The sequence below is a fragment of the Psammomys obesus genome, unplaced genomic scaffold, assembly GCF_907164565.1.
Source record: "Psammomys obesus unplaced genomic scaffold, mPsaObe1.curated_primary_1811, whole genome shotgun sequence".
NCBI classification, from domain to species: Eukaryota; Metazoa; Chordata; class Mammalia; order Rodentia; family Muridae; genus Psammomys; species Psammomys obesus.
In genome coordinates, this window is record NW_026585580.1 from 19,580,455 (window position 1) to 19,593,663 (window position 13,209).

At 39.1% G+C, this 13,209-nt stretch overlaps 1 protein-coding gene across 3 annotated transcripts in view; it reads left to right on the top strand.

The window, feature by feature from the left end:
• Mrps9 (mitochondrial ribosomal protein S9) overlaps positions 1 to 13,209 on the top strand; it is a 47,352-nt gene that overhangs the window by 2,065 nt on the left and 32,078 nt on the right. For 2 of the 3 annotated variants that reach the window (XM_055607699.1, XM_055607708.1), the window contains exon 2: positions 4,259 to 4,438. The exons of the other annotated variant lie outside the window; for it this stretch is intronic. In XM_055607699.1, coding sequence (XP_055463674.1) covers positions 4,259 to 4,438 — 180 coding nt within the window. The remainder of the gene's footprint in view (positions 1 to 4,258; positions 4,439 to 13,209) is intronic. 3 annotated transcript variants of the gene reach the window in all.

The window sequence follows — 13,209 nt, forward strand, 5'->3', positions numbered from 1 at the left end:
TCTTCCGTTGAGAATTCTCTGTTTAGGCCTGTACCCCATTTTTTTTTTAATTGGGTTACTTGATTTGTTGCTGTTTAACTTCTTAAGTTCTGTATATATTCTGAATATTAGCCCTCTGTCAGACATAGAGTTGGTGAAGATCCTTTCCCAATCTCTAGGCTGTCATTTTGTTCTGATGACACTGTCCTTTGCTTTATAGAAGCTTTTCAGTTTCATGAGGTCCCATTTATTAATTGTTGATCTTAGAGCCTGTGCTGTTGGTGTTTTGTTCAGGAAGTTGTCTCCTGTGCCAATGAGTTAAAGATTCTTCCTCACTTTTTCTTCTAACAGGTTTAGAGTGTCTGTTTTTATATTGAGGTCTTTGATCCACTTGGACTTTAGTTTTGTGCAGGGTGGTAAGTATGGATCTGTTTGCGTTTTTCTACATGTAGATATCCAGTTAGTCCAGCACCATTTGTTGAAGATGCTATTTTTTTCCATTGTATGGTTTTGGCATCATTGTTAAAGATCAGGTGTCCATAAATGTGTGGGCTTATTTCTGGGTCTCCTATTCCATTCCACTGATCCACCATTCTGTTTCTATGCCAGTACCATGCAGTTTTTATTACTGTTGCTTTGTAGTACATACAAGCTGTTTTTTTAATGGTATAGTTATATTGCTGTAACGTTAATTCATGCCTGCCATTTTTCATATTCCAAGGTGTGAGCATCATCTGTCTGTCAAGCAGTTATGACACTTTATTTAAGATTTACTTTTGTTTATGTGTCTGTCTGAGTATATGCCGTGTATGTGGGTACCTGAGGAGGCCAGAGAGGGTGTCAGATCACCTGGAACCAGAGTTAACAGGTGCTGTGTGCTGCTTGATGTGGTGTTAGGAACTAAGCTCTAGGACTCTGATATGGACCAATAGTTGTTCTTCAGTTACGGGGTCCTGAGAGAACCAGGGGACCAGAAGATAAGGGAGTAGAAAAGTTTGAGATCAGGAGATCTTGAATAAATTATATCTTATGCCAAGCAAGCTTATTAAGAACATCTTCTCATTATATTGCAGGGGAAATGGGACAGAGTCAGCAAAAAGCTGACAGTGGGCTAAAAGTCAGCAGGAAGCCAGTTGAAAGGTGTTTTACTAGGGGAGCACAGGCTGTCTCAAGGACTTCAGAGAGGAGCACAGGGTCCTGGAACTGATAATCAGTCCCTTAGGAAGAGTCGAGATCTCATATCTGAAGCCATAGCTACCTTAAGGCCCTGGACTCTAGCCATTACTGGCTCTGCCAAATGTTTTCCTGGTTTTAGAGGAGGAATTACATCCTTCTCCATACATCAGGGCCTCAGGGAAAGCATAGGATCAGTCTAGCCCTCAGCATTCTGGATAACTGAATCATCTCTCCAACCCAAGTTGTTTCGTGTGTGTGGTGTGTGTGTGTATGTTGCTGTTGTTTTGTTTTTGTTTTTGTTTTTGTTTTTTTTGAGACAGATTCTCACTATACAGCACAGGTTTACCTCAGACTTAGCATCCTCTTACATATAGGAATTAAAGGTGTGTGTTGCCACGCCCAACTTCAAGTAGGTTTCAGCAGGCACATACCTCAGATCACATATCACAGATCACAGATCTCCTGTGCACATTCACAGAACCATCTGCTTTCTGGGATGCTCATCAGACATCCAGCCTCAGCTGTCCTGTAGTTGGACTGTCACTCCCACCCTGATTGTGGCTCCACTTCAGCTGAGGCTCATATCTGGTGCCTATGGATGCTGGATGCTGGGAAGGGTAGTGGTGGTTACCCAAGAGATTGTCTTTTGGATTGCTTTGACCCTCAAGACATTTGAGTGCACTGTCCTCACCATAGTCAGAACATCTGTTTGTACTGTGTGTGGATCCTTTTGGTACTGAGACAGTTCAAAGAATAATCTACTATATTGCTCTTGCCCCCAAGTTTATGCCTTTTCCTGGATAAAAAGCTTTTTTTTTTTTTTTTCTTAAATTGCCTACATAGGAAGTAAGATTCTTCATTGCTGAGATTAGACTTGGAATCGTAAAAACAACCCAGCTAAAATAGTATGTGAAATATTAAACACATTGTATAATAGAATTCCCAGAGTGGAGACATGGGTGCACTAGACTAAGAGCCATGGTATTCAGAAAGGCTCTGTCTCTAACACAGGTTGACCATGGTCGCCCTCCCTTTCCACAGGGATGCATTGAGTTCACTGGATGCTCAAAACCTCGTACATATGTTGTAGTTTTCCCATTACATATCCACAATAAGGTTTACCTTACGAATTAGGCACAGTAAGAGCTTAACAACCATAGCTAATAACAAAATACAGCAGTTGTAGCAGTATATAAGTTAGGTGGATATGTCTCTCTCCATCTCAGAATAATTGTGTCACACTCATCCTTTATCCTCAGATAACTGAAACCAAGAAAGGCAAAACCACACAAGAGGGACTGCTATGAACCTAAGCCACTGGTGGTCTTGTTTTTACTTAGTAGTAACACTTGGTAAAGCATTGTATGAGACTGTCATTGTTGAGTAATTATTTCTCAAAGAAGAAGCTCTCTCCTTATAAGCAAAAATAAACTAAGGTTCTTATGGAATTTTAAATGTTCTTTCTTACCCATTAAAGACTGGGTTAAAATAGTTTTCACTCAATTTATTCAGAGGCTGTTCAGAACCTAAGTTTTACTGTTAATTGGTTATTATAATGTTTTCTCAATTTTTTTTCTTTCATTTTTGTTGCAACTGTAGTGGCAAATTACTGTAGAATGTTCTGAATTTAGGATTCTCAGAAGTGAAGGAGAAAAATGTAGGAGGGATGGACTTGTTTGTGTGAAGGTGATTGTAGGCATAAGGTTATTGTGTAATTTAGATGCTGATTTCTGTACACCCCCCCCCCCCTTGGTCTGGTTGCAGTCTTTGTTCTAAGAATCTCCTGTCACAGTTCTGTATAAAGACTGCCCCCCAATTGTCCCCTGATATGCCAATAAAGCAGCTTACAGCCAATCACTGAGCAAAGGAGAGAATAAGGCTGGGCTTCCTGCCAGCTGGAGGAGAAGTTAGAGCAGGAAGAAGGGGATTCAGCTACTGGCAGATGTCCAGGAGGGACCAGGAGAGAGCTCAGCATGGGAACACAAAGTACAAGTAACTCTGGGATGCACGCTGGGAGGAAACCAGATTAGTTTAGAGGGTTAAGAGTAGAGTCATAACTGCTCAGTTATTTTGTTGTGAAGCTTATTATTAAACAAATGTAAAAGTCTCAGTTATTTGTGTGATAGCCAGGTTAAGAAAGAAACTGAGAAACATACACAGTTTTATAAAATTTATAAGATTTTTAATGTGTGTGAGAGACAGGAAATGAGAGTATTACCGAGATTGTGACTTTGAAGTCTGACTATTATTGGTAGTGTTTAAAGTTGCTGGGACAGAGATAAAAGGGTTCAGGCCAGGTCTTAAGAAAAGACTAGAAAGACGTGTCTTCTTTTACTATGTGACACTTTATTGAAGGTCAAGTGTTACTGCCTTGGGAGGAAGTTCCTTATACTGTAGCACAGGAGGACGAACGAACGGTAGCCAGTGTGCAGTTACTGCTGCCCCAGGAAAGACGGGGGGGGGGGGTCATTATAGGGTCATTTTCTTCATTATGTCAGTTCTCAGTTCTAAACCAAACCTCCACTTTTTGTTTTCTCTTTCAAACAAGGGGAGTGTCCACAAGGCCACAGTACCATCCTCAACCTTCTTGTCTGCTTGATTGATGCACTTGTCTGTTTGTTTGAGGTGTGTTTCTTGTCTGAAAACTTGATATGCGTATCAGGCTGGCCTCAAATTTAGAGAACCCCCCCACACACACACACCTTCTACCTTCTGAGTTCTGATTAATGGTGTGCTGCCTGGTTTTGTATGTTTGTTTGTTTTAAGTGGTAAGTTTTCCTTTATTTCTTATGCATCCAGTATGACAGCTCACTGTCAGCAACCAAACAGTACCAAGTATGTTTACAGTCAAGAGGCACAGCACACTGCTTGTAGCTATTTTGACTCTGACGTTTTGAGTTGCTACTGAATTAATGTACTGAATTAAGGTTTGGGGCAGGGGTTAGCTCTGGCACCTTGGTTGGTGCTGCACCTTTTTTCTTTGTTTCTGAATGACTCTTGACTTAGGATGACAAATTATACTTTGTTTTGTTTAGAGATAGTGGCCTGTTAAATCACTGTTTAATATCAAATACTTTCTTTTCTTTCCATTTATGTCCTTTAGTTGTTAAAGCTAATACATACCACAGTTGTAACAACAAAGAAAAATGCCCACGTCTCAAGACAGCAGTCATATACACAGGAATTTATTAAGAAGCAGATTGAAGAATTCAACATAGGGAAGAGGCACTTAGCCAACATGATGGGAGAAGATCCCGAAACTTTTACTGAAGAGGATATTGACGTGAGTACCGCTGACTCCCATGGGAAAGTGGTTCTGCAGGGCTGTGGACAGCACTTTTCTTATTAGCATAAACTCTTTGGCTCTGTGATGTTTACATCAGGTTATCATAATACAAGAAGATGCCTCTGTTGTGTCACTTTGGAAGCATAGCTTTTCTTTTTCTTCCTTTCTGAGACTTAATGTTATTTGAGTAATTTTTAAAATTACTTCAGCTTTGATTAGTTTATTTTGGCTTATTTCCCATTTGTTTTTATTTTCTTTCTTCCCTGTGCTCTTTTCCTTGGCTAGAGAAAAAAAAATTAATACTTGGAATGATAATTTCAAAGAGACATGCCACTCTATTTGAAGCCTCAGAGAGTATGTTAAGTTTTAGATCATATCCAGAAATGAGTGGTTTTCTTGATTTTTGATTCAAGGTCATAGAAGCCACTGTGAGAACTTGTACAGTATTTGGGAATGTTTTGTTGTGTAGTTTAGATGATCATATGTGTGGTAATAGAAGTAGAGTCAAGGAAACCCATTAATAGGTCTTGGCCAGTATATACTTGAATTTTCAAAATGAGCAGGTGTTCTATGTATGAGCACTTCGCCCGTGTGTATGCGTGTTTCTGGTGTACACTATTGGTGCCCACAGATGTTAGGAAAAGGCATCAGATCCCCTGGAACTGGAGTGACAGGTGGTTGTGAGTCATCATGTGGGTGCTAGGATCTGCACTTGGGGCCTCTCACAACAAGTACGCTTAACCACTGAGTCATCTTTCTTTTTGAGAATTTTGCATGTGAGTACTATATTAAAATTATTTCTATCCTTCCCTTTCCCCCGTCAACTCCTCAAATGTCCCCTACTCTCAAATTCAAGACTTCTTTATTGTTACACACACACACCCAGAGAGGGGGGGTATGTACATGTGTGTGCACAAATGTGTGTATACACACTTGTGTACAGACAGGTGTGTGTACACACACACACAAACACACACAGCTCCCTACTGAGTCTGTTTAGTGTTGCTTTTATGTACTTAATTTAGGGCTGACCATTTGGGATTGAATAACCTATCAGAGGCTGTTCCTGGAAGAAAAACTGACCTCTTTGTTCAGTTCCCCACTTTTTGCCTACCCCCACAGCAGCCCCTGACTACCTGTAGTCATGGGCCTTGTGAAATTCTCCCTCTTCCATTGGCATGTTGACTGGTGGTATTGTTAGCCAACCTTGTTTATCAATGATGCTATTGAGATTTCAGAGGTGCAACTTCCCTGTCCTGTCTGGAAGACACTGTTACAGCAGGTGCCCTGGCCCCGTGGCCCTTAGGGTCTTTCCACTTCTGTCTCACAGCATTCTCTAAGCACTAAGGGTAGGGCTCGTATTTTAATTGCATCAGTTGGGATTGTGTACATGGCCACTTGTTTCCTCCATTTTAACCAGTGGTTAATGGTCTGCATCTGCTGCAAAAAGAAGCCTCTTTGATGAGGGGTGAAAGCTCCTGCAGGCTGGGCTGATGCATCAGATGGGAGACCCTGACTGGCCATGGACTGTGGGGATGGCTGGCTGGGAAACACTTTTAGTTTTGCTAGATATCCCAAAAAAGATAGCAGGAGAATTTATCAACTCTAAAGCTGGATCTTATTTTTTAAAAGCAAAATCTAACTTTGTTTTACATTTTAACTAAAGAATAACAATTTTACTTACTCATTTTTTGAATTTAGCTTTCTGTGTGATATGAATATAGTCTGAGAAATTTATCATTAGATAACTGTCATTTTGCAAAAAGTGCTTGCATACAAACTAAGGTTATAATATTATCAGCCAGTATAATTTATGGGATCATATTCATATATGGTCACTGCCATTGACTGAAATGTTATTCAACATGTGACTGATACAGTTACCATGGTTCAAATGAACCATGGGAGATGGTTCAAAATCCCCACTAATACCCAGATCTCACATAAAATGGTTATGTATTTTATATATAGCCTGTATACCTTCCTAAGTGCTTTAAATTGATTTCTAGGTCACTTACCAACTTTATTTAACATAAAGTTATTTACATATTTACTATGTTGTATTTAGATAATAATTAAGGGGGAAAGAGTATGCACGTTTTGCACAGATGTGATGGTACTTGAATCTCTAAAACAGAGAATTGGCTGGATTGCTATTTTTAACCTATGATTTTTGTGTTTTGGTTTAATTTCTTTTAAAAAATATATGATTTTTGTGTTTTGGTTTAATTTCTTTTAAAAAATATTTTTATTTTATTTTTGAATGGTACAGAGTACCTTATTAAGCTCCAGACCTGCATTTTTGATTCAGTTAAAAGACATTCTTTAAATGACATTAAAAGCCTGCCTTTTAACTGACTGTATGAGGTAGGATCTCATATATTGCAGGCTGACCTCGAACTCACCCTGTAGCCAAGGATAATCTTCAACTTCTGATCCTCTACTTCTCTTTTTGAGCGTTGGGTTACATGCATGTTCCACCTTGCCTGGTTATGGGATGCAGAGGACCAAACCTAGTGCTTCATGTGTGCTAGGCAAGCATTCTAACTGAGAGAGCTATATCCAGCCCCAAAGGATGTCATTGCCCTTGTAGGGATAGATGATTCAGGATGGGGACCTTTTATAGTTATGTCCTGTGGTAACCGAGAAAGTACCTGAGAAGATGAAGTGATTGCACTTGTCTCAGATAATAGAGCCGTTGCATCATTTTCCTGACGCCTATGCATTATGCACACATGCAAAAAGGAAGATGCTTTCAGAACTTCAGATTTAGTAGTCTTTCCTTGTATAGGCCTCCTCTCACAGCCATAGGTACTTCCACACCCCCAGTTGTAGGCATCCCTTTCCTTTTTTTAAAATGTACATTGGAAAGATTTTTTTTTTTTTTTTTTTGTATTTTTATTTGTGACTGTTTTGCCTGCATTTATTTATGTGACTAGGTGTATGTCTGGTATCTGTGGAGGCCAGAAGAGGGCATTAAATTCCCCCAAATTGGCATTACAGATAGTTGTAAGCCACCAATTGGATGCTGGGAACTGAACCCAGGTCCTCTGCAAGAGCAACAAATGCTCTTAACCACTGAGCCATATATCCTACTCCCAAGTTTCTATCATTTCCTTGTTAATAGAATCATACAGCAGTCAGTATTCTGTGACTGGCTTCTTTCACTCGGCATAAGATTTGCTGAGTTTGTAACAGCAGCTTGGTTCCTGTGTGTTAGTACTTTTCTGCTGCTGGGATGGATAACTGGCTCATCAGTTGATGGGCGTTTGGACTGTTTTTGTCCTCTGTGAACACTGCTGCTGTGAGCATGCTGTGAGTGCGTGTTTATGGGTCACACTTCTTTTGGGTATCAACTTACGTCATTGGTGTCCCGGGGTCATGAAGATTTGCCCTCCTGTTTGACTTAGGGTTTATTATGTTTTTACTGCTTACATTTCAGTTGTTGAACGAGGGGTCCAGCTTCTTCTTTTACATCTGATATTTAGTTATTCCGGCATCATTTGTTGTCAGAAATTGTTTTTATCCATTGAAGTCTTTTGTCATTTTATCAAAAATTAACATGTATACATACATGTGAAGGTTTTACTTCTGAATCCTTGATTCTCTCTGTCTGTTGTTTTCTTTTGTTTTTCAGGACAAGGTTTCTCTGTGTAGTCCTCCCAGGCTGGCCTTAAACTCATAGAGCTCTGCCTGCCTCTGGGGATTAAAGCTGCTACAGCCCTGCTCATTCTCTGTATTTTTATTCTGTTGCCACTGCAAGTCTGTTTGATTGTTGTAACTCTGCCCCTCTTCCGCTAAGACAATTCTGGTTATTGTGTGCCTCTGAATCTTTGTAGTTTCTCGCTTTCTGCAAAAAGCCCCCTAGGGTTGTAGTTTGAAACTCTGATGAATGGCTAGATCAGTTTTGGAACTATTGCCACCTGAAGGTTAAATTCTGAGAACAGCATGTCTGGCTAGCTTAAACTTTTAGCATCTCTTAGTAGTGTTTTGTAGTTTCCACAGTCTAAGCTTGAAGCTTGTTAAGCTTATTTCTTTTTCTTTCTTTCTGTGTTTTTTTTTTTTGTAAATATAATTATTTTCTTTCTCTGTTCTTCAAGTATGTGTAATTGCTTTTTTTTTTTTTTAACAGAGTTACCTGTTGTGTAAATTGATCTTAAATCTGCAGTGTTGCTGAGATGCTTTAATTGATTTCCTAGGATTTCTGTTGTATCACCTTCAGGAAGTACATAGTTTTATTTCTTTTCTATCTGATGCCTTTTGATTTCTTTTTCTTATCTGCTTTTTTCTAGCAGAACAGAATGTGAGGGCAGACATACCCATCTTGTGATGGGGCTCAGAAGTGTTCATTATTCTGCACTTATGCAGGAAGCTAGCCACAAGTGCTTATCACATTCAGCAAGTTACTTTTCATACCTAGTTTGTTGAGTCTTTTTGTTGTTAACATGATGAATATTGCTTAACACTTTTTCTCTGACCATATGTTGTCTTTTCTTCTATTAATCCACCTAGTATATCATGCTAATTAGTATTCAGATATTAAAATAACTTCTGTGTTCATGAGATAATTCCACTCCATCAGTTTGTGTAATTTTATGTATTTATGGATTTGGTTTGTGAGCATTTTGTTGAGTATATTTGTGTCTGATGCTAATTCATAGCTCTTTGGATTTGGGGTCTTTTTTGAGACAGGGTTTCTATATGTAGCTCAAGATCCACATGCCTCAGCCTCCCCACTGGCAGATGATAGATATGTGCTAGCCTGTCCATGCTGATTACCTTCTGCTGTACATGGAACATAAGTAGCCTTTTGAAAGGAAGAAATCACTCCATAGTTTCATTGTTCTGTTTAAAGAATAAGCGTTTTCTGGAAGCGTGGCAGACAGTGAGGAACAGTGGAACATCATTCCACATCTGCTGTGTGAGCTAACAGGCTTCCAGATGTGCCTGGGGTCCTCAGAGCAGCAGCAAGGAGGTGCTGTGCCAGCTACTGTGGCTGCAAACCAAAGCCAATGTCTCCTTGGACTTTGTTTAATTAAATGAACAGAGGGTTTATCCGTAGGGGGAGAGAAACATTTTCATACTATATTAAAAATTAATTATGTTTTTTGGAGTTGCTAGTTCATTGCTTAAATGTCTACTCTGAATATTAGTTTGGTAAATTAAAACTTTTTTGTGAATGGTTACTTTATTGTAGACATGTCCTATAACTTCATTCAATTGCCTCATTAAAAGTTTAGGTTAACTGTAATTTTAACATACGTAAATTAAGTGACATTGAGACTACTACTAGTTATTTTATATATTTTCTTTGAAATTATTTTTCATATTACTTTGCCAGTGGTGAAATAGCAAGAACCCCAAACATTATGTTATATAGTTAGGCAAATATACTTAAGACTTAAAACAATTTTTATGGAATAAAGAATCACAAGATGTTTTTGTTGAGGTGTCAATGATAGATACACATTTGAAGACCATTTAGTCTCTTGTTTTACTAACATTTAGCTTTATCCAGTTAAGCAATGAAATCATGAATTAATATGAAAAAACATCCCATTGCTTTAAAAAATAGACTCTTTGAAAATGGAGTTGGATTTCTGTAAGGAATATAAATGTACAGCAGGTAGAATGTAAATGTTATATTAATGTTGTCTTTGTGATAAACTCATTAGAGTTGATCAGTACAGGAAGCTGTAGAACCTGGGTTGGGGAGGTTCCTTACAGTGTCTCTAGTGCTGTGGTGCTGAATAGGTCACGTTGCTTTCCTCTTGAGAATGTAAGGAACATAAGCAGCACGGTGTTACTGTTCTTATCGCTATCAGTAGTAAGAAATAGTCTGCTGCAGCTAGAACCATTCCCTATGCCCCAGTTGCCTTTGCAACACTGTGCCTTCCTCAGGGCTGTGTTTGACAGAGTACCTGAGATACTGTTGAATACAGTGATTACCGTTGATGGATTTAAAGGGAGAGCGCCTGGTCTCCGCATTTCTCTAATATGTTTTTATTTCTAATTCCCTTTTTTACTATGATCAGGAGTTTAATATTTCACAAAATGGAGTTTTGTGAAGGGAAAGAACTGCCACATAACAAAAATCTGTGTGTGAGGTGCTGTCAAGACCTTGACTCACTCTCACATTTCAGTCTTCACAAACAGCCCTAAAATGTCTTCAGTTGTGAGTGGCCTTTATCTGAAGGCTGTGCTTGTACACTTTTCAAGGTCAGTATTTGGGGTTAGCAAATACTGATGGCTTCTGAAGTCAGTTGCAGAGTAAGCGTAGTGTTTGCCTTTCCGCTCTGGCTGCTGACTCCTGGCTGCGGCCTATGGTGCAGGGCTGTCCCTGTTGTGAGTGGTCAGGCTTTGCTCTCTGTTAGTGATTCTTGCCCTCTCTTTCCTGTAGAGCATCTGTCTATGTATCCACGTCTAGCTGTGTCTGCTGGCTAAGGTTCAGGCGTAACTGGATTTGTTAGGAATGTGAATTACATAAGAGAGCAATTGATTTCTAGTTTACAAAGTTACCGTAGAGAATTGAATTTGAATAGAAATAAGGCTTTACTGCATGTCACATATAAATATATGTGTGAAAATTATTTTCAGCCAATACTCACTAGTGTTTCTTATAAGACATTTTAAAGAATACTAAGTGTCTTAGTAAAAATAAAAAGAAATCTGATGAATTAAAAAAAAATTCTTGACACTATTGGTATTAACTTTAGAATTATATCATTTGGAAGATGTGTTATTTTTAAGGCTACAGGAGTATATATCCGGAATTTTTTATTAATTACTTGTAGTTTCTAACTATGCTGCTACAAACCTGTAATCCCAGAATTTGGGAGAGAAAAACCAAAGGGATTCCTTTGTTCCAGGTGTTAGGCTAGCCTGAGCTACAGGAGACCTTGCTTGAGACAATAAAAGTTTAAAAAACATTGCTGCAATTATTGTTAATTTTTGTATTAAATTTATGTGAGAAATGTATCCTTTAATTTTTTAGGCTTATTTGTTTTTGCTTTATGTGTATGAGTGATTTGCCTGCATGTATATTTGTACATTTGGTGCCTGTGAAAGCTAACTAAGGATGAAGATCCCCTTGTGACTAGAGCTACAGAAGGTTGTGAGCTACCATGTGGGTGCTGGGAATCAAAGTTGGGTCCTCTGAAAGAGCATCCAGTGCTCTTAACTACTGAGCTATCTTTCAGCCATCATCTTAGTATAATAGCAAGTTAAAATGAAATTAGTGATTGACAGAGATTTCCCCTTACTTCAGTATAATTTAATTGTTGCCTACTAACTTTCAGTGGTGCATTGAAAAGAAGTATAATAACCTTTGGCTCTCACCCACTGAGTGGGTCTGGGCTGCTGAGAACCCTCAGAAGCTAAAACAGAAGTCTAGATATGTGCAAACAGTTAGTGGGGTGTGTGGTATTGTCCTGTCTGTTCTAGAACTCACAATGTAAACCACAGGCTGCCACATTTTGATGGGTGTGTAAAATTATTTTGTCTACAGTTCGTGATTTTAGCAGGAGTATGTCAGGTGGAGCAGGGAGCGGAGTGGGAACTAGCAACATGGGAGGTGGAACACCTGACAACGCAGGTCCAGCTTCCTTCCTTCCTGAACCCGGGGCAGGAAGTGGTGAGTAGTGGGTCAAGATCTGTAGATCTTCTGGACGCTGGGACGCCCTGTCCTGCTAGAGCAGACACGAGTGACACCGCTACTGTCTGCCAGATGAGCTTCTTAATCTTTCATCTGCATCAGAAACTATTGTGTTACAGCCATACCCTGATGCTCTGTGTGCCTTTACACTAAACACACACTAGTGATAAATTTATGGTAGGAGACAGTTAATATTAACTATGGTGAATACAGACATGTGTCCCTATTTACTGATGCCTTTATTTGGCAGTGAAGAGTTAAGCTCTGCATTACTGTAGATTTGAGGAAGAAAGCCAGCAAACTGATGTATAACACTCCTGAAGTCTACCAATTACTTTTTAATTGGTATTATAGACCTCATTCTAAAACCAGAGTGTTTTATTCTCCTCAGTGTGAATGTGCTGTATGAAGTTTCTCTAATTGATTTGCTGTGCCCATTCCATTTGATGTATCATTTTTCACAATATTTCATAATTTGTGCTCACTTCTAATGAACAGAGTCGTTAGGACAGGCATGTCTAAGTACAACTGACAGCTAACATTAGGTGCCAGATGCAGTTTATAAAGCTTTGTAGAACTGTGGCGAACAGTTTAAATAAATTAGCACCTGTACATTAGTCTCACTTGCTGGTAATTTATAAGCGAATCAGTAGAGATGACATTTAGGTAAGTCATTGATCACGTTAACAGCTGCAGACCCACTGCCCAGCTGGGATAGCTAATTAATAGAGATTGCATTCCTGACCCGGTGCTTCTCCTGGGCTAAGCTAGCAGTTCGTTTGTACTTTTGACGGAAGCCTGGGAGTGCAGTCAGAGAGAGTGCCTTCATTTTAGGAAACTGCAGAATTACCAAGATTATGGCTAAACAAAAATTACACATTTGAAAAGGGATATTAATAATGATGTTAACCTTATCACTTAAATTATTGCACTTTACATTCTTTGTCTTTTTGGTCGGCCTTTTTTTGGGGGAGTTGGATTAGACATCCATGTCATACTAGTGTACTAAATATGAAAAGGGTTTTTGTGTGCTTAAACTGAATATCTGTTCTCTCTCTCTCTCTCTCTGTGTGTGTGTGTGTGTGTGTGTGTGTGTGTGTGTGTGTGTGTGTGT